The sequence below is a fragment of the Oncorhynchus masou genome, chromosome 32 (assembly GCF_036934945.1).
Source record: "Oncorhynchus masou masou isolate Uvic2021 chromosome 32, UVic_Omas_1.1, whole genome shotgun sequence".
NCBI lineage: Eukaryota > Metazoa > Chordata > Actinopteri > Salmoniformes > Salmonidae > Oncorhynchus > Oncorhynchus masou.
Genome location: NC_088243.1, coordinates 64,466,377 through 64,488,491, shown reverse-complemented (window position 1 = coordinate 64,488,491; position 22,115 = coordinate 64,466,377). Strand labels below are relative to the sequence as shown.

The following is a 22,115-nucleotide window of genomic DNA, read 5'->3' as shown; positions in this document are numbered from 1 at the left end:
CACAGTAAGATAAAGCAATTGGTTGAAACAGCTTGTAAATAGCTCTTGTGGTCCAGTGTCTCTTAGTGGCCATAAGGTGGGATGTATAGGTGGAATGGAGTGCTTAAAGACATCTAGTCTATACAATACTGTATTATAGCTCTCCTGAGGGTATGTGAATACTCCTGGCCTGGTCATTAAAGTCTGCTGGAGTGCTATGCGTCTGTCTGAAATGCTGCTGAGCGGGGGTATTTATCTTGGCAAGCCTGTGTTTCTGCAGAGGGCGGTGAGGCGTGCCATGGTGGATGGGCATCGGTCGTGTATCAAGCCCACGCTTCCAGGGAGCAAGCTCGATGAGGTGCCCTCGTAAATCGTCCAGGCTCTTATTGAAATTGGAGGCCGGTATGCCGAGTCAGATTTCTTTCTCTCCCTCTCTCTCTCTCTCTCTCTCTCTCTCTCTCTCTCTCTCTCTCTCAGAAGTACTAGAAAGGAACCCTTGAGAAAATGAGCATGGACATTACTTAACAGTGAGTCTCGCATTAGTAATCAGACTTTGTGAGGAGAGAATATGATTTTGGCTTACACTTTACATTAAGTTGCAACAGTGTCATTAAATTAATGTAAAGTGTTGCCTAACTCCCTGTTTCATCCCTAGTCTCTTGAAATGCTTAGGGTTGAATGGATTGGGAGAGTGACAGACTGGTAGGTCTGGGGTCAGATGACTCCTCAGTCATGGCGGTCGGTCTGTCTATCTGCAGCACTGATTTTAATTGCATTTGTAGGAATTGAGACTTGTTCAGGGGAGCTGCAGTTGTGTCATCTCCGAGCCAGAAGCGTCCACTTCCACCCAGCAGGTTCCTGCCCCGAGTGACATCTGGTTTCCGCAAGTTTACACCCCACCACCCCTGTCTATCACCACTGCTCTTGCCTCCCCCACCCACCTTCAGCCGTCCAACGAAGTAACATCGGATACCGTAGTTGCATTGCGTTGTCATAAATAGGGTTTGCTGCTAGTGCAGAGGGAAGGGTGACGCGTCTCTTTTTTTTATGATCAAGCCCTGACAGGAAGGACCTGAGGATTTATATACCCCATCACAGGTTCCGAGTCAGAGAGAGGCCAGCTCCTCCAGCCCAGTGGAAACCTGTTGGCCCATTAGCTTTCATAGAGCAGGCGTGTTTACTAGCAGTCAACATTGTTTTCACTGTTAGCCTGCAGAGGGATGCACAGGGTGCCCGTCAAAAAGGACTCTGGAAACTTAGTTGACTTGTAAATGGGGAGAGGTGCATTGTGGGGACATCATTTAGGGTTTCATTGTGCTTGATTAAATGGATTTCATGTCTATGGAAGTTAATTTCTCCAAGAAATCTCTTGCTGTCAAAATATCCACCTCCATGTGTTGTATTCAGATGAAATGTAAAGATTGCTTAACCAGCCAACCAAAACCAATGTTTGGCTCCAAAATATCAAAAGGCCTCGTATACTCTTTCAATCTGTAGGTGAATAGTATTTGAAATAATAACATTGAGATGATATGGAGGGGGAGGAAGAAAAGCACAAAACCACCATGTTCTTTTTTTTCTGAGCAGGAAGACAAATGGCTTCCTTTTAAGACCTGTTGTGGTTGTTCCTCTGGCCATGTTCCCCGCCAAAGATTTATGACCCCATATTTGTTGTTGCAAAGAGTGTTATCACCTTGGACACCCAGCAAAAATGCATCAACACAGCTGTTGCTATTTGAATAACAGTAAGATTCAATGTTAAGACTCAATGACGCAAGTGTACGTCTGGCCTACATCAGGCAAATGTTGTGGTTGTTCGAGGCCAAAATATAGGTGAGAGCTGTAAATCTGTGAGCTTGTTTTAAATTAACAGTATAATTTTGCCATAGTGAGCCACTATTGTTTTACATTTTCTGACCATAGGAAAAATAGTACTTTGTGTCAGATTTGAAATTGTCTCTGGAAGGAATAGCAGTTTACCTCACTAATTGTCTCTGGAAAGAATATCCATTTACCTCACCAATTGTCTCTTGAATGAATAGCTGTTTAAACACCTCAATAATTGTCTCTGGAAGGAATAGCCGTTTATCTCATTAATTGTCTCTGGAAGGAATTTACCTCTAATTTTCCTCATGAACTTTTCTTTATCCTTTTCAAGTGAGAAGCATTTCAGAGTCCTAGCTGTCAAAATGGGAGATGTATGAAAAGGAAAGACTTCCAGCTCTCCCTTTTTGCATTTACATTTTTTATGTGACCTTTATTTAACTAGGCAAGTAAGTTAAGAACAAATTCTTATTTTCAATGACGGCCTAGGAACAGTGGGTTTAACTGCCTTGTTCAGGGGCAGAATGACAGGTTTTTACCTTGTCTTCTCTGGGATTCAATCTTGCAACCTTTCGGTTACTAGTCCAACGTGCTAACCACTAGGATACCAGCAGCCCCATATAAAGACCTTGCTGTGGTCTCGGTCCAAGTACACGTGTGGAGCAAATTGAATTTTTCCTGGGAAATATGAACCACTCATGTGTACCCATTGTAGTGTTTCTCTTGGCTTGGAGTAGAGGCAGGAGGGAGGGAGGGTGAGCGAGAGGGAGAGAGAGGGTGGTTTACTACACCAGCATTAAGGAACCAGTGAAAAAACATCCTAGGACCCTTTGCCTGGAAGAGGAGAAAAGAGAGATTGAGAAAGAGAGAAAAAAAGGAAAGAGAACCAACAATAAAGAACTCCAGGAACTAGTAAATAAGGTTATAGGGTTGGCTCCCGGATCTTCATCTCCTAACCCTGGCCTTAGGCACCATAGGCTGCTGTCAGGAGGAGGTGGGCCTGTTTTGGGGGCCCACAGGGTCCTTCAGGACAGGGGTATGCAGTTAAACACTGCACTGAGGGCCCTTTTGTTAAACAAGCAGCCAAACAGGAAGGCCAGTCTCTCGTTTAACACCTTGCAAACGACTGTGGATTGGCCACTCCTTTGTCTTGCGGCGTCATTTCCCTCTCCACCTTGAACTCTTGCTATATGGATGTATGCAACTGTAAACCAGTAGCCCACTGTTCGGGGGGAGGGTTCCCTTGGCACTTTGTTTAGGTGTGTATATTAGGTGTGTCTATATTGGGATTGCACCATTCCCCCTATTCCTAGACAAAACCACAACCAATGTCAACCAATATCAAGGTTTCCGTGACTCCGGTGCATCATCCTGAGGTTTGTGCCACACATTGGTAGTAGATGTTACCGATGTTGCCCATACAACTTAAAGCAATTTTAGAACAGAGGAGGGACACAGATGTCCTGAACCTTGCTTACCTTGTGAGCATGACTGTACACACATATGAGCACACACTCACACACACTCAGAGTAGTGCACGAGAATACACACACACACACAGAGCGATAGAAAGCGGTCTCCGGGTTGCACCAGTGTGGGCATGTTTAGTAAATATGCCATCTCTTCCTTCCCAGGGCTGGGAAGAATGTGCCGCTTTCATTCGCTTGATTAACGGGCGAGGACAAATATGCCCTTTAAAAGCGAGGCCCTGTTTTCCCTCTAACATGCCACGGCTGCCTCGTCCCAGAGTCGCGACACAGGTGCTATCCCACACGGACCTTTCCAAAACAGCAGGGAGGAGGGGGGTGAACCTTCTGAAAGAGTTTTGTCATCTCAACTGATTGCTCCGCATCATGGGTTAGCTATGACGGTGTTTGTATCGGTTCTGGATAAGCACAGTTGTTCTTAATGTGGTCCACAGAAGCCCAGTTACCACTGATTTGAAAGTTACTCTGGGGGGCGATAGAGAGAAACTAACACTGTCTTGTCTTGGCAACGTTAGCACGCGCAGGTGAAACGAGCACACGTTCCTTGACTCAGTCACTGCATGCCAAGAGACCCTACCCATTTTCTTTATGGTCATGTGTGATGTTTCCATTCACATGTCTTCAAAACCCCCCAACAAACACACACTCCCCGCCGTTCTCCTCCCCCTATCCTCAACTTAACCAGCTGCCCCGCTCTTGCCTTGTCATCTTAAATAGGTTTCACATGGGGTTGTGGTCAGGCCTTATTTCTCTTGGCAGTCTGCTGTCACTGCAGACATTTCCTCTTTGCCTTCTTGGAGGATGAAACATTTTATTTCTGGTCTGTGCTCGGGCCGTTTGATTTCTATAGTATTTAAAGTCGGATGCAGTGGGGCCTATATTTTCTTAAAGTCAATATTTTTGGTGTTGGCCTAAGAACGTCTTCAAGAGCCAATATCATCACTGGCGCTAGATGTCAGCCTGATTAGAAGACACACACAGGCAAAGTGTGTGTGTGCGTGTGTACCCCTGCGTGGGGCTGGTGTTGGCGTAATGCAGAGTGCCAGGGAGCTTAGCCCAGCACTGTTCCTGTAAATGTAGCCGTTTGTGTGGGCAGACTGGATGCAGGCTGCTGAGGACACAGGGAAGGATAGTAAACACCCCGTCTGGGCCCGTTGATCTGCTGCAGGAGCAGGTAGCCACCCAAAAAGTCCCTCATTAAGGCTTTTTGATGCTGCGACTGAGTGGTGGACTACGTGGATTTGGCTTGAGACCTTTGGTATGCGCTGCCAGTTAGCTAGCGCAATTGTTAACTTTTTCATCCGATCTTGAAAACATTTTTGAGCACCCTTATTGACTGAAACTAAAATGGAAAATAGAATATTATTGAATGTTACGGAGAGAAAAAGAGAGAGTTTTGTCGTTCAACTGACACTTGACAAATATGAGAATCTGTGAAGATCCATTTATATGTATCGGAACAGACGGAATCCCAGTGAATAAACTTTATTAGTGTGTGTGTGTGTGTGTGTGTGTGTGTGTGTGTGTGTGTGTGTGTGTGTGTGTGTGTGTGTGTGTGTGTGTGTGTGTGTGTGTGTGTGTGTCCGGGGAGAGGGTCTGAAGGTCTGTGAGTGTGTATTGAGTGTTAGGCAGGTGTGACTTCCATTACAAGGCAGGGAATGGGATGGGCACAGCACACACAGGCAACAGCCAGTGGAGGTTGTGGTTACAGGAGCATGTCCAGAGGCCACTGACGTTTCTGGGGCTCGTGTTGTGGCCCTCTATTGACTCCGAGCATGGGAAGCAAGAAAAGCCCCAAGCCTGGAGGGAAAATGTCTGTGCACGTGCCAGTGCTCATCTCATGGCGTTAAACAGCTCCTCACAACAGCACAGAGGGCCTCTCTCGCCGCACTGGGCTGGAAAGACCAAGCTTAGCCCTCTGCCATTTAAGCTGGAGTTTTGGGAGCAACGAAAAAAAGCAGCAGAACCAGTGGAAACAAGGATGTGGTCAGAGTTCAGCCAGGCAATTGTGTGTCTATCTGTTGTCCAGTGTAGATCACTGTGGGCTCGGCTGCTCTAATGACATCTTATTTCACCACGTTGACTGACAGCGAAGCTCTGGAACACTCCACAGGGAGAAGAGCTTTATGGGTGGTATTCAAACATGGCTGCTGAGAATGTGTATGTGCATGAGTGTGTGGCATTCATAAGGTGCGTGTTGCATTCGAAAGGTGTGTGTTGCATTCATAAGGTGTGTGTTGTGAGGCCACGGCTACTCAGAAAAAATCTCTTTAATCAGAAATGAATATGTGTATGGAAACCCAGATTCTGTGAAAGTGATATTAACTGGGTCTCCCGGGTGGTGCATTGGTTAAGGGCGCTGTACTGCAGCGCCAGCTGTGCCATCAGAGACTCTGGGTTTGCGCCCAGGCTCTGTCGTAACCGGCCGCGACCGGGAGGTCCATGGGGCGACGCACAATTGGCCTAGCGTTGTCCGGGTTAGGGAGGGCTTGGTCGGTAGGGATTTCCTTGTCTCATCGCGCACCAGCGACTCCTGTGGCGGGCCGGGTGCAGTGCGCACTAACCAAGGTTGCCAGGTGCACAGTGTTTCCTCCGACACATTGGTGCGGCTGGCTTCCGGGTTGGATGTGCGCTGTGTTAAGCAGTGCGGCTTGGGTTGTGTATCGGAGGACGCATGACTTTCAACCTTCGTCTCTCCCGAGCCCGTACGGGAGTTGTAGCGATGAGACAAGATAGTAGCTACTACAACAATTAGACACCACGAAATTGGGGAGAAAAAGGGGTAAGGAAAAGAAAAAGAAAGTGATATTAATTAACACGTTACAGAAAGCGTATATTTAGCTTATGATCTAATTGGTGAACAAGAACTTGTGACATTTTTTAAGCTAGATTTAGAACTAATGCCCAGGCTTACTCTGTAACTACTCTTTACAGTTGACGTTTTTGATAGAACTGGTTCTAAGTTCAAATAAATCTGAGCTTTACACCTCAGCAAAGTGAAACACTGCTGTTTTCTTCATTTAGTTTAACTCTATGATGACTGTTGCTGCACTGCCAGGTAGCCAGGTCTCCAAAACTACTGGCCCACATCTCCAGCTAACGGCTGTTGCAATGCATCAGTTTAGTCCCTCCATATATTTAAGTGATTGCTGACATAATTTATGAAGGGAATGAAAGATAAAGTCTGCATTGCAATAAAACCCTTGATCCGTAATTTAGCCTGGGCTGCCACAGTGACGGCCCCCTTCATTTCATTTCTGTGCATTTGCAGTTTTTTCGCCCCTCTCTCTCAAGCAGGGGGCCCAGCTTTAGGGGGTTGTGTTGGCTCGGGGCCTGGAATGCCTTCACGTTTCCAAACAAACTGCCTTTTGCTTAACCTGTTTTCCTTTGTGGCTTTTCGAATCGCACAAGGTAAACACACAAAACACTGGTGTATTCAGCAGCGTGCTGTATAAAGACCCCTCCTCAATGAGAAAGATGAATATGTCAGTCGGCAATTGTTATATCAGTGATTCTACAGAAGTGGTCATAAAAAACTATTTAAGAAACAGTTAAGTCTCCAAATTTAAGACATTTATTTACATCATGATTTTACCTTTGTCATTTAGCAGACACTCTTATCCTGAGCAATTATGTGCTCAAGGCACATAGACATATTTTTTCACCTACTTGGTTTGGAGATTTGAACCTGCAACTTTTTGGTTACTGGCCCAACACTCTTAACCCCTAGGCTTCCAGTTCTAATTCAATCCAAGGCAATAACAAACATATTGTTACATTATTACAGTACAAAGTCATTGTTTATTCACCTATTTCTATTGAGAGGTGGCTGTCCCAAAATCTGACTCCTAAACTTATTATTATAATTTTTTTACTTCAACAGAACATCTTAAAGAACATCTTAAATTGTTCTATTATTATACTGAACAAAAATTAAACGCAACATGCAACAATTTCTACTGATTTACAGTTCATATAAGGAAGTCAGTAAATTTAAATAAATAAATTAAGCCCTAATCTATGGATTTCACATGACTGGGCAGGGGTGCAGCCATGGTGTAACGGCTGTTGGTGGAAGAAGGTGAGGACGAAGGTGCAGCGTGGTACGTGTTCATCATTAGTTAATAGAACAGAACACATGACAAAACAACAAAGAGAACAACCGAAACAGTTCTGTCTGGTGCAGACACAAAAACAGAAAGCAACTACCCACAAACACGGGTGGGAACAGGCTACCTAAGTATAATGATAGACAGCTGCCTCTGATTGGGAACCATACCAGGCCGAACACAGAAATACAAAACATAGAACAAAAACATAGAATGCCCACCCCAACTCACGCCCTGACCAAACCAAATATTAGAGACATAAAAAAGGAACTAAGGTCAGAACGTGACAGGACCCCCCTCCCAAAGGTGCGGACTCCGGCCGCAAAACCTGAACCTATAGGGGAGGGTCTGGGTGGGCGTTTCACCGAGGTGGCGGCTCTGGTGAGGGACGTAGACACCACTTCACCTTAGTCTTGGCCCACTTATGTGGCGTCTCTGGACTGGGGACCCTTACAGCGGGCCCCGAATAGGCGGGAGACTCTGGCAGCGCCGGACAGGCGGGAGACTCTGGCGGCGCCGGACAGGAGGGCGGCTCTGGCGGCGCCGGACAGGAGGGCGGCTCTGGCGGTGCCGGACAGGAGGGCGGCTCTGGCGGTGCCGGACAGGAGGGCGGCTCTAGCGGCTCTGAACAGGAGGGAGACTTGGTTCTGGGAGCAGGCACAGGACTCACCAGGCCGGGGAGACATACAGGCGGCCTCTTCCTTGGCCGAGGCACCGGATACACAGGGCCATGGAGGCGCACTGGCGGTCTCGACCGCAAAGCTGCCCCCCCCCCCCCACATTCTGGCTGGATGCCAGCTTCCACCCGGCAAATGCGGGACGCTGGCACCGAGCACACCGGCCTGTGAACACACGGCCGAGACACAGTGCGCATCACCACATAGCACGGGGCCTGACCTGTCAACTGCTCGCCCTGGTAAGCACGGGGAGTGGGCTCAGGTCTCCAACCTGACTCCGCCTCACTCCCGCCACACAATAACCTAAAACAAGAAGACAGTGAATGTTCCCGAGTGGCTGAGTTGACTGTTTTGACTTAAAGCTGCTTGAAATTCTATGCCAAGACCTGAAAATGATTGTCTAGCAATGATCAACAACCAATTTGACAGAGCTTGAAGAATTTTGAAAAGAGTAATGGGCAAATGTTGCACAATCCAGGTGTGGAAAGCTCTTAGAGACTTACCCAGAAAGACTCACAGCTGTAATCGCTGCCAAAGGTGATTCTAACATGTACTGACTCAGCGGATTGAATACTTATTGTCCAGTGTAGATTGATTGAATACTCGTTTTATATTTCATAAATGTTTTAGAAATGTTAGACATTAAAGATTATTTTATGTAGATCGTTGACAAAGAAATTATAATGAAATACATTTTAATCCCACTTTGTAACACACCAAAATGTGGAAAACGTCAAGGGGTTCGAATACTTTCTGAAGGCACTGTACTTAGGAGCAGCTCTTTTGGTTTGTCGAACTAGGGGGGCAACCGGGTGTAACCAACCAAATGATTTGATGTTGAGTCATGAGATTGAGACACGAGGCCCTTAACATGTCCCCTTACATTGGAACAAAGTAAATAAAGAAATCGAAGACGATTGTGTTGTTTTGTGTACTTGTTGCATGGAAACGTCCCTCAATCATGTTGTTGAAGTAACATGCACCCCCCCACTTCCCCCTCTCTCTTTCAACATTCTCTCTCCTTAATTGAGGCCTGTGTTGCATGCCTTCATTGTTTCACATCACCACTGACAACAAGTTCAATTATTTGAATGATAGGAAACCCAAAGACAAGTATCCCTGGCCTCTTTTACAGTGTCTAAATCATGTTGTTCGGCTGGCCCCAAATGAAGAAATAGCTTACTTTCTAACATCTGCTTAGCACCTTACACACCCTACAAACCTCATTGTACATACGCATCTTAAACTCCTCTTCCTGTTGTCAGATTTCCAACCATCCCATCCCCGCCAAATATGTCCTGTCACTCCTTATGTATGATAGGAAGTACTAGCTACTGGAACATTTCGGTTAATTCTGTTAAACCTCTCAGGAGATATTAATTGTGTCTCTGTGTGCGACTTAAGAATTGGCTTCTCTTTCTACTCAACTGTGAAGTTGATATAGCAAAAATAGGCAAACAGTGCAGAAACAGACGTTTTGTGAGTCATCTGAGTGGTCGGCTGGTAGCCAAAATTGATACTTATTGGTAATTGCCCTGGTGGATTCTGGTACTACAACAAATCTGTCAAAACAAGCAGAAACACTCTTACAGTACTCTCTCTCTTACACACACACACACACACACACACACACACACACACACACACACACACACACACACACACACACACACACACACACACACACACACACACACACACACACACACACACACACACACACACACACACACAGGCGAAGTGGTTAAGCAGTTATGGAGTTATTTTGGTACGAAATTCTCTTTAGCTACAATTATGTAATTTTTTGCAACCAAACTCTCCTTCAAGGTTTTTTTTTAAATAAAAAACAACATGTGACTGTATTTTCTCCATAATGGTTAAAAGATTAGGATTTAGGATCTGAGATCTGTACCTTTTGTCTACCATTACCTGGTAATGTCTGGCAATGGCAATAGTCTGCCATCTTGTTGGCAGCCTCTGTGCCATGGATGAGCTCAAAAGGAACCACCATTTTTATTTTCTCCCCCTTCGACCTTCCCATTGCAATAAGGTGGTTATTCCTTCCAGGAATATATATTTTTATGCCTCCCTAGACTCCTTAATTGTAGGGTACACATTTGTTCTGTGCCCTTCTTGGAATAGGGAGAAATATACTCCTTTGTAGCTCAGTTGGTTGAGCATTGCAGTTGTAACGGGAGGCTAGTGGGTTCAATTCCTGGGACCACCCATAAGTAAATGTATGCACGCATGACTGTAAGCCGCTTTGGATAAAAGCGTCTGCTAAATGGCATATGTTATGTCATGTAAATATGCCAAGGGAATTTGTGAGGTCACCTTCCAAATGGTTCAGTTTCCTCTGCTTAAAATAAATGTAATACATTCGCAGCTCCTGCAGAGTAGGAGTGCTGATCTCGGATCAGGTCCCCCCTGTCCATACAATTGTATTAATGGTAATTAAAAAGGCTAAGCTGATCCTAGATCACCATGCATACTCTGGGAGCCTTTATGAATATGGGCCCAGATGATTTGTGGAGTAGACCAGGACTGCGTGTGGGCCTCGGTTTAGAAACGGGATGGTCATCTCCAGTCCTGGAGGGCCACAGTTTGCGTAGGCTTTTATTCCAACCACGCACTAACTCACCTCCATTGAGATTTCCCTATATAGGTCTCGTTTTCTAAACACATTGAGGCCTTTGTGGATTCCCCTGGTGTGACGGGAGGTGATGGTGTCAGCAGACCCTGTTTCACCATTTCTCCCTGAATTATGCAACAGTGACATGCCTACGGCCCGGCAACTTTTGGGGGAGATTGGCCAGCGATGGCTGATGAACGCCAGATGCCTTTTTCCCAGACACTTCACCACCTCCTCCAGAACTATCATTCTGTTCTAAGGCATGACTTACCGAGGGCGACTTATGCAATCCGCCCCCCCCCTAAAATCTCCAACTGAACCAATCTGTATTTTCCAGTGACTGATAGCCCTGTGTGTTGAGATTTGCAGGACATGCACCGTCAGGTCACTCCACGGAACGACCTGAACCCTAAGCAATGTAAAAATGTCTACTGCTGTGACGGAAAAGGATGGAAGTGCAGGATTGGGAATACTGCGTGTTGGTTGAGATGAAACAGAATGCATGGCCCTGACAAGTGTTGTAATTTATTTCCCTTGAAATCAAATTTGCAATCTGAATTTGCAATTCATTCAACATAATGAACTGTTGTGTGTGTTATCCAAATCAGATTTTTTTTCTACTGTGTGTGTGTGTGTGTGTGTGTGTGTGTGTGTGTGTGTGTGTGTGTGTGTGTGTGTGTGTGTGTGTGTGTGTGTGTGTGTGTGTGTGTGTGTGTGTGTGTATAACCTTGTAATAACTATAGGCTGTATGTATTATAATATTTATTGTTTAGTATTATACATGACTTAATACAAACTGTTACAAATGTGTAAATTAATTTCTAAATATCCATATGTTGTTCCAATGATCATGATGGGGTCAAACTATTTGTCAGGGGTGTAAAGTACTGAACTAAAAATACTTTGAAGTACAACTTCAGTAGTTTTGGGGGGCATTTGTACTTTACTATTTATATATTTGACAACTTTTACTTTTCCCTCAACGTCAACAAAACGAAGGAGCTGATCGTGGAGGGAGCACGCCTCCATCCACAGGTGAAAAGCTTCAAGTTCCTTAGCGTACACAACTGAAATGGTCCACCCACACAGACAGTGTAGTGAAGAAGGTGCAACAGCGCCTCTTCAAACTCAGGAGGCTGAAGAAATTTGGCTTGGCCCCTAAGACCCTCACACATTTTTACAAATGCACCATTGAGAGCATCCTGTCGGTCTATGTCACTGCCTGGTACGGCAACTGCATCATCAGCAACGGCAGGGCTCTCCTGAGGGTGGTGTGGTCAGCCTAACACAACACAGGGAGCACACTGCCTGCCCTTCAGGACATCTACAACACCCGGTGTCACAGGAAGGCATAGAAGATCATCAAGGACCTCAGCCACCTGAGCCACAGCCTGTTCACCCCGCTATCATCCACTGGTCACTTTAATAATGTTCACATGTTGTTTTACCCATTTCATATGTATAGACTGTATTCTCGTCAAGTCCATCATATTCAACAATGGCTGTACATATACGATTCCTCAGATATACTACACATTCTATCCACATACTGTCCATAATGTCTATATATTCCATCAAAAACACACACACATACATATACAGTTGAAGTCGGAAGTTTACATATACCTTACCAAATACATTTAAACTCTGTTTTTCACAATTCCTGACATTTAATCCGAGTAAAAATTCCCTGTCTTAGGTCAGTTAGGATCACCACTTTATTTTAAGAATGTGAAATGTCAGAATAATAGTAGAGAGAATGATTTATTTCAGCTTTTATTTCTTCCATCACATTCACAGTAGGTTAGACGTTTACATACACTCAATTAGTATTTGGTAGCATTGACTTTAAATTGTTTAACTTGGGTCAAACGTTTCGGGTAGCCTTCCACAAGTTTCCCACAATAAGTTGGGTGAATTTTGGCCCATTCCTCCTGACAGAGCTGGTGTAACTGAGTCAGGTTTGTAGGCCTCCTTGCTCACACACGCTTTTTCAGTTCTACCCACACATTTTCTATGGGATTGAGGTCAGGGCTTTGTGATGGCCACTCCAATACCTTGACTTTGTTGTCCTTAAGCCATTTTGCCACAACTGTAGAAGTATGCTTGGGGTCATTTAACTTCATTTAGCTTGGGGTCATGTAACTTCCTGACTGATGTCTTGAGATGTTGCTTCAACATTTTAACATAATTTTCCACCCTCATGATGCCATCTATTTTGTGAAGTGCGCCAGTCCATCCTGCAGCAAAGCACCCCCACAACATGATGCTGCCACCCCCCTGCTTCACGGATGGGATGGTGTTCTTCGGCTTGCAAGGCTCCCTTGTTCTCCAAACCTAACATCAGACCAGAGGACATTTCTCCAAAAAGTAAAATCTTTGTCCCCATGTGCAGTTGCAAACCGTAGTCTGGCTTTTTTATGGCAGTTTTGGAGCAGTGGCTTCTTCCTTGCTGAGCTGCCTTTCAGGTTATGTCGATATAGGACTTGTTTTACTGTGGATATAGATACTTTTGTACCTGTTTCCTCCAGCATCTTCACAAGGTCCTTTGCTGTTGTTCTGGGATTGATTTGCATTTTTCACACCAAAGTACGTTCATCTCTAGGAGACAGAACACATCTTCTTCCTGAGTGGTATGACAACTGCGTGGTCCCATGTTGTTTATAATTGCGTACTACTGTTTGTATATATGAACGTGGTACCTTCAGGCGTTTGAAAATTGCTCCCAAGGACGAACCAGATTTGTGGATGTCTACAATTTTTATTCTGAGGCCTTGGCTAATTTCTTTTGATTTTCCCATGATGTCAAGCAAAGAGACACTGAGTTTGAAGTTAAGCCTTGAAATATATCCACAGGTACACCTCCAATTAACTCAAATGATGTCAATTAGCCTATCAGAAGCTTCTAAAGCCATGACATGATTTTCTGGAATTTTCCAAGCTGTTTAAAGGCACAGGCAACTTACTGTATGTAAACTTCTGACCCACTGGAATTGTGATGCAGTGAATTATAAGTGAAATAATCTGTCTGTAGACAATTGTTGGAACAATTACTTGTGCCATGCACACAGTAGATGTCCTACCCGACTTGCCAAAACTATAGTTTTAACAAGAAATTTGTGGAGTGGTTGAAAAACGAGTTTTAATGACTCCAACCTAAGTGTATGTAAACTTCCCACTTCAACTGTACTTTGGTCTCTGACATTGCTCATCCTAATCTTTCAATTTTTCCTAATTCCATTCTTATACTTTTATATATGTGTGCATTGTTGGGAATTGTTTTTAGATACTACTGCACTGTTGGAGCTAGGAACACAAGCATTTCGCTACACCAGCAATAACATCTGCTAAACCTGTATGGACCAATAACATCTGCTAAACCTGTATGGACCAATAACATCTGCTAAACCTGTATGGACCAATAACATCTGCTAAACCTGTATGGACCAATAACATCTGCTAAACCTGTATGGACCAATAACATCTGCTAAACCTGTATGGACCAATAACATCTGCTAAACCTGTATGGACCAATAACATTTGATTGGATTTTACTCCACTGCATTCCTAAAGAAAATATTTACATTTCCTCCCATACATTTTCCTTGACAACCAAAAGTACTTGTTACATAATTTTGAATGCCCAGGCAGGACAGCAATATGGACCAATACACACACCTATCAATATAATGCGTTGTCATCCTTACTGCCTCTGATCTGGCAGACTCACTAAACACAACTACTGCGTTTGTAAATGATGTCTGAGTCTGGGTGAGTGCCCCTGTCTGTCCATAAATAAATCAAATAAACAAGAACATTTTGGCATCTGGTCTGCTTAATATAAGGAATTTGATGTATAGCATTTACTTGTACTTTTTAGTTTTACTCAAGTATGACAATTGAGTACTGTTCCCACCATTGTACTTCAGTACATTTTAAACCAGACACTTTCAGACCATTTTCAAGTTGTATTTTACTCGGTGACTTTCACTTTTACTTGAGTCATTTTCTATTAAGGTAAATTTACTTTTACTCAAGTAAAACAATTGAGTACTTTTTGCACCACTGCATTTTATAGAAGTTCATTGTTGACCTACTCACCACAGCACTAGTGGCTGTGGATGCTCACATAACGCAAGGTGGTCGAGATCTGGCTGTCTGACAGTCCTATCTGTATCTGTCGCAGATAGCGGTAGTATGCAGAGAGGCTGCCCTGCTGGCCCTGCAAGAGGACATAGAAGCACAGCTCTTCATGGGAAGACACTTTGAAAACGCCGTGAAGCCTCGCGTTCCAAACTCTCTCGTCCAGTCCTATATCAACTATCAACAGCAATGCAGCTTGAGCTTTTTCTGACGTCACAGTGGAAAAATGCCAACGCTGCAAGACTCTTTGCGGACCGACTGCAAATGTTACCCATAAATGCAGTTATCCACTGGAGTCGCAAGGGTTTCCTAATGGACATTACATCAGTGAATAGCGAGAAATAATAGACTTGAATAGCCCATGTGATTTAATCAATAGGCTACTTTTGAATGTGCTCAGTAGGCCTAATTGTTAGTCTCCCTAAATAACCAATCTTAAGGCAAAATTCTCTGCAAAAGTTTTGTTTAGAAACCTGTTCTACCTAAAATGCAATATTAGGCTACAATGTAATAAATTCATTGTTTCTCTATATGCTTGTTAATGCTTTTTAAAATGTTATCTTCATAAGACAAATCGATTATATTAGACATGGTAAAAAAAGAAAGAAGAAGATTACAATGCAGAAACATAGCCAACATCAATTAATTTAACCAAGGGTCTTTCTTAGGCTATTTTCAAAGCCGGAGTTATATATAACGAACGCAACACAGATTATTGAATGGGGTGAGAAGTTTGAAGGAAACGTTTGCATTCATCTTTAATAATGTGCACTTTCCATTTGCTTATTGGATATATCCAGGGTGAAAACAAGCACGGGTGGTATATTAATCATTTAATCCATGGAAATCTGTTAATTGCTGTTTGGTAACCGTAAAATGTCTGACTTCTCTCCGCACTTCTGACCACTATGAAGAGGTTCCCATCTGTCGTTTGGGAATCCAGCAGGAATTGCTTTATCATCAAGCCTTAAGCTTCCAAACTATTTTTTTTAAATATATATCTACCCAAACACCAGAGGCATATAGGCCTACAGATGCATTTATCAGTCCGTTAAATGTAGAAGTTTTGCAGAATTTGCTGACCCGAGATTGTATTGAGGTCATTCATCTATTGATTTTTCCATTTGAAGAGGATAAATTGACTCTGTATTGAACTTCCTTTTCTCGTGGATCCGGATGTAGCGCATCCGCGACACCAATCAAACCAGACAGTCAAGAACAGAGGGGAGGCGGTGGGTGGGGGGAATCTTTCCCCTTGCTTGTGGGGTGCCTTTTTCTTAAGGGGGCTCCGAAGTTAAGTTTACTGAGCCACTGGGTAAATGAAACAAATGAGTAGTGGAGGGATTTCCATTTCATTTTCTATATCGGCCATTTTATTATGGTAGTTTAGATATAGACTTTAAGCCAACACTATTACATACTTAGGCTACATTATTTTCTGCCCAGAGTTTTATGCGCATGTGTGTATTTCTAACTCTGCCATACGTAAATGGAATGGTGAGATACCGTGGAATGCATACAATAAAACAACGTTATCGATTCAAAGGGGATCATTTTGTTGCCACTGTTCAATAGTTTTGCAACCACAAGAACGGAAATGAGTTTATCGGCTATTGTAAACCGTTCCACCTTAACTGCTGCACACATCTCTATCGCCCGGCCTTACACATCTGCCCAATGAATTAAGAGCGGATGCGATGTATCCTTTTTCAGTGGCGTGAATGGCCAATGGGAGTTGGCTTGTCGAGCAAACACTGAGCCCTACATTCTCATTCATTCAGTGCTCGACAGTCCTGCAGTGTTGATGAGAGCACGTCTTCGACTAGCGCTTGCTTTTGAGCATTCCGCACAACAAAAACCTACTTTTACTATTCTCCAAGCAGATTTTGAAGACTGAAAACCATTGGATATATAATTATTTGTCTTCAAATCGTGAATTATTGTGCTTTTAAGAATCCTAAAGCTTTTCCCTGTAATTGTTATTCTGCTCTAGGACTAATAAACAGTGTTGTCTGACCAGATCGTTCTCAAGTGCGCAACTTTTAGGCTCTTTGGTACCTATTCCATAAAGAAACATTGATTTTCCGTTTCTGGAGCACATTGGTGTAATGCACCATATTTTGAGAAGGAATAACGAAAGAAGATACAACATCCGTATTTGGATTTAAAGCCGTGGTCACGAATTTTAAGAGCTAATTAAAATACGCTTGGACTATTTCCTTGGATGGAGTTTTGGTATATTGGTTGATGGATTCGACGTTATGGATGGTTACAGATGGGTGCGTATCTCCCCTCAATGAAACATGTTGGAAATGTCTGGTTTGTTCATAGATTCTTTGTTGCTAAAATGTAGACTGGATACAACGAACATTTCACAAATAATCTTCCTCGGATAAGTAGGCTAATATACGCATAGGGTTCAGAACTCCGGCTCTGGAAACATTGTTGCCAGTTGCATGGACTATGCTTTTCGTTAGTATATGTCGAGATAGGTGGCCTTGGGAACACGCATCATCTGGTGCTTGAATCTGTGGAGAGTTCGCTTCATATTGTATATGGTTGCTTGTGTCCTCTACTCGGAATGCCTATTTAACACAGACAATTCGACTCCCGAAGGGAATCAAAACGTTCATAGTTTGGTTCAGAGGGGAGCGCGATCACCCCGACGCGCAAACAAACACCCCACCCCCACCGTAGCCTAGTTTTCATTCATAAGCTTTCCCCCCCTTGTTTTGCTATTCATCTCGAGATCCGTTGATTTGATCCTCTGTGGTTTCTATCACATGGGACGTCTCTCGGTCAACTAAACCCTAGGGCATAGCCTACACTAGGACTGTCGGTGTATTTGTCTTTTTACAATACAACAATTAGGCCGCCCGTCTATCTACTGGCTTAACCTATTTACTGTGCTCGGTGTAAACTACTGTGGGGTTTCATGAAGTCAATCAATTATAGGGCTCTGCTTATAAGTAAACTGTCTTCGCGTATATGCCTATCTGCATATTGTATCCGTTTTTAAACTTGTTTGTATTGCTTGGGTCATGTTGATTAGACTGACCGAATGTGTTTATGCCTATTGGGGTCCCGTTTGTGTTACAGTTTCAAGAGATACGACTGGCTTCTGATATTTTAAACCAGTAATGGTATTGGCTTTAATTCAGTTGTGTGCTTGAAATTATATGGACATAAAGTTGACACTATTGTCGGGTTCTGTCGTGACCTTAGTTTTGTCACCACATTTCCTTCTAACCGTCTTTAATTTAGTAATCGAATAATACGCTAGGCAGCTCATTTTGTCGTATTGGATCGTGGCCTCGTTCCGTCGCCTTGGCACATTTTAAATGTTAACCAGTCATACAAATGTAAATGAGCAGGGGAAGTAGCCTATTTGTACTGAAGTTTGGATGTGTGCATATTGAGGAAGGTATGAAAAGTAACAATCATAGTCTACTTTTTTTTCCCACGGCTTGCATAAAAAACTAGCAGGGCTATGTGAACATGTTCTTAATTAGTTAAAAATATTGCACTTGGCTTTTCCTACTAGCACTGACTTTGCTGATAACTTAACTTATTTGAAGAAAAATGTACATATTACGACTAATGTGGTTGTCTAACCTAGCTATTTTAAGATGAATTGACTGACTGGATAAAAAGCGTCTAATACTAAAATCGGAATGTAAGCCCAAAATAGCATACTCAACTCTCAATAGACTGTGCTCTTAACCCGTTTCATAACTTTGATGAAATATGATCTTCAATTAACCATGTTTGATCTATAAATTGAGACCATCCAAGGATCTATTGATGGTTCTACCTTTTCAGCTCTTTAGCTTTTCCAATCAAAAGTTGAATCTAAATGAAAAGGGAACAGTTTTCCACCCGATATTTCTCATTTGCAAATGACATCCTTGTCTTTACTGATGGCCCTTTCCCGTGTCCCTTGCAGGTTTTCCGATGCATGCCAAGTCCATGGTGAATGTCGGAAGTGGTGATCACCCCAGATGGCGCTCCAAAGTCAACATGGCCCTGGCGGTTCATTAGTGGTGATTCAGCAGCCTTCCCTGGAGGACCGGCAGAGGTCGGATTACGAGCGGGAGCTCCAACATGCCGCTATCCTTTCCTTGGACCAAATCAAGGCCATCCGCTCCAGCAACGAGTACACAGAAGGCCCCTCGGTGGTCCGGAGGCCCCCTGCGCCCCGCATGGTGCCCAGGCCCGACAAACAGCAGGAGAGGACTCACGAGGTGATTCTCGTCAATGTGAACAACAACTACGAGCACCGGCCGGTAGGGCAGGGCCACCACGGTGGGGTTGTAGTAGTGGCTGGGGGCCAGCAGTGTAGCACCAGGGCCCCGGGCCTTAATCGCTCCACCAGTACAGGTAGTGCGGCTAGCTCAGGGAGCAACAGTAGTGTATCCTCTGAGCAGGGACTCCTGGCCCGCTCACCTCCCTCTAGGCCAGGGATGGTGGCCCTCCACCAGCACCACCACAGAGCCGAGCGTGCTCAGCCTGTTCGGACTCAGCCCAAGGCGCTGCTAACCTCCCAGCAGGGCTCGCACCCGCTGCCGCCACTGGAAGCACCGCTCAAGCCCTCAGGGAAAGGGGACATGGCCTCTGGCCACCAGTTCATCTGCGAATGCTGTGGGAAGTGCAAGTGTGGAGACTGCACAGCCCCAAGAACCCTGCCCTCATGCCTGGCCTGCAACGGCCAGTGCCTGTGCTCGGCGGAGAGCGCCCTGGAGCATGGCACGTGCATGTGCCTGGTCAAGGGCATCTTCTACCACTGTTCCAACGACGACGAGGGGGACTCGTGTGCCGACCACCCCTGCTCGCTGTCACGCTCCCACTGCTGCTCACGCTTCCTCTGCATGGGATTACTGTCGGTACTGTTCCCCTGTTTGCTGTGCTACCCGCCCGTCAAGGGCTGCCTGAAGGCGTGCCAGGGCTGCTACGACCAAGTCAACAGGCCCGGCTGCCGCTGCAAGAACTCCAACACTGTCTATTGCAAACTGGAGCGCTGGTCCCACCAGGCCCAGGAAAAGCCTTCCTGATCTTGTGTGTGTGTGGGTAGAGGGGCGGACAGTCGTTCCCCTGTGTGGTTTTGACAATGATAATGATGATAACCATAATAGTCACTATTACTATTGATGTTTATCAAACATTTTAAGCACCTCCCACCCACTTCCTTTTCTCCTGATAGGAGTAAATCACGGAATATGAAAACCACTCACTTTTTTTTCTTTTTCTCCTTCCTTTTTGCAACAGGACCATGTTTTTACAGACCAGTGTTTGTCTTCAATGGTTGTTGTTTTTTGTCTCTCTTCAGCTACTCATTAACACTTTTTTATAAATAATTTTCTGTTAGCTAGGCAGTGTTTACCTGGTGCTTTAAGCTTCAAGTGAGAGCAGCCTCTTACCAAATCTGTGAAGGACTATCTAGCTAGGCAATATGTAGCTGTTACCACGTGTTCATAGCAAACAAGGATTGTTAGAATTCCCAGTTGCTACCACACTCAGACCATGGATAGCTGGGTTTCTGTGCTCGAGTTGCATTGTGGAAAGCACATCCATCTCATAGTATTCTGTTGGATATGTTTCTCTCCCTTCCCCACTCATCATTCACACACATTCTGTGGCATTCTTTCCCTTGTTTTTGTTTTGTAAATTGTATTCTCAAATCCATAAGAGCGATCTGGCTTTAAAAAAAAAAAAGGAAAATGTTTTTTTTTTTTTTTTTGTAAAAATATTTATTATGTGAAGCTCTATTATTTTATGATATTTATTGCAAAAGACAGTCTTACATTTACTCATGTCTGAATATAACAATATCAATACTTACTGAAAAATGAAAGGGTGGCACAAAAGAATAAACTATGTTAACTTTAATGCAGAAAATATATTAATTAATTAAAAACAATGTCTTGTGTCTTGATTATCCTTGTTACATTGACCCTTGGGAGTGGTTAACTCTGGTTTGAAAGCTTTCAGGGTAATAAGGCATTTCATAAGCAGTGATTGGGTCCAAGTTTAGTTCTTGCATCATTTCTTTGCGTAACGTGGAATAGTTTGGTCAACACCACTTTGCTGTACACTCATTTGTTCATGTGTGGAATTCTGGTAAAAAAAAATACTTGAAGTGAGTCAGAACCACTTTTAACCTGAATGTTTCAAGCCTGTTATTTCGGGATTCTATTTATTGGCTTGATTATTCTTTAAACCGATAATGTAAAAATAAGCCTACATCTGAATGCAAAATGGCCAGCAATGATACTAACTGGAAGTTCCAACACTTGATAAACTTCATTCCAGGCAAGCGGTCACCCACAAACTAAGCAATAGCTTTAATCCCTGGTTTTAAAAGTTGCTACAGTATATCAGAATCTTCCCAACTCTCAAATGGTCTCCATATTGTGAGGCCACAGTATGTGTCTGAGAAATGAGAGCCACCTTTACAACTACCCAGGTCCACCTGTTCAAAGATAATAAACTGCTATCAATGCCAAGCTTTTATGGCACGGTTCCTTCACTAAAGGTAAAGATGGGGCAGATACAGCCCCCATTTGCCTGGCTTTTTTTGTCAGTGAATTTATCACTCTGGAAGTTTGCTGACCCCCAGGGGATGAGTCTTCACTTCTAAAGGTTAGTGAGTCTGAAATAACAGAGCGGCAACAGGAAATGCACTAAAATACCAGGGTTTAACTTCGAGGGGGCAATTAGTATTTCAGACAATCTCAGTTTGGAGGGAGTTGGAAACTTGACCTCAGGAATAAAACAGGCACAGTTGTTCAGGGAGGTAAAGACTAATGTGGATAATATAACTAGGCTGGGTGGTAAACATTAAGTGGTATTTTTGTAGAAAACCAAAGAAGTGGCATTTTGTGATTTATCTGGTTAAGCTCTTGCAGGGAACAAACTGTAGGATTTCCTGTCACTGTGGTTCAACAGTTTGCATGAACAGAACATGGCTCCTTTTTAAAGGCGCATTTCCATTTTTTGCTGGAATGTACCGTTTGTTCCTCGGAGTGGTTGAGGGGGTTAGCGATTTGTCAATTTCCTGTTACCTTTCAGAGCTGCAATTCGAGACCCATTTGCTTCTGGACAATCGCGAACAATGGGAGGCCTCTTTTTTCAGGTTTCACTTTAGATCCCTGACACAAGACAGAGCTAAAATGTTATTCAGGAGGCGGCAAACAGGAAGCAAATGTTTACTTCATATTTTCCAGTCTGACCCAAATAAGGAAATATATATTTGCTTGCCATTTCC

The 22,115-nt window shown here is 43.9% G+C and overlaps 1 protein-coding gene across 3 annotated transcripts in view; it reads left to right on the top strand.

Moving 5' to 3' along the window:
• LOC135526462 (protein sprouty homolog 1-like) overlaps positions 1 to 20,768 on the top strand; it is a 105,279-nt gene extending 84,511 nt beyond the window's left edge. The window contains exons 1-2 of one of the 3 annotated variants that reach the window (XM_064954855.1): positions 16,574 to 17,130; positions 18,798 to 20,768. In XM_064954855.1, coding sequence (XP_064810927.1) covers positions 18,853 to 19,902 — 1,050 coding nt within the window. In that variant the 5' untranslated portion in view covers positions 16,574 to 17,130; positions 18,798 to 18,852 and the 3' untranslated portion in view covers positions 19,903 to 20,768. The other 2 variants (XM_064954857.1, XM_064954856.1) reach the window with 2 other exon arrangements.
• Positions 20,769 to 22,115: the final 1,347 nt, after the last annotated feature.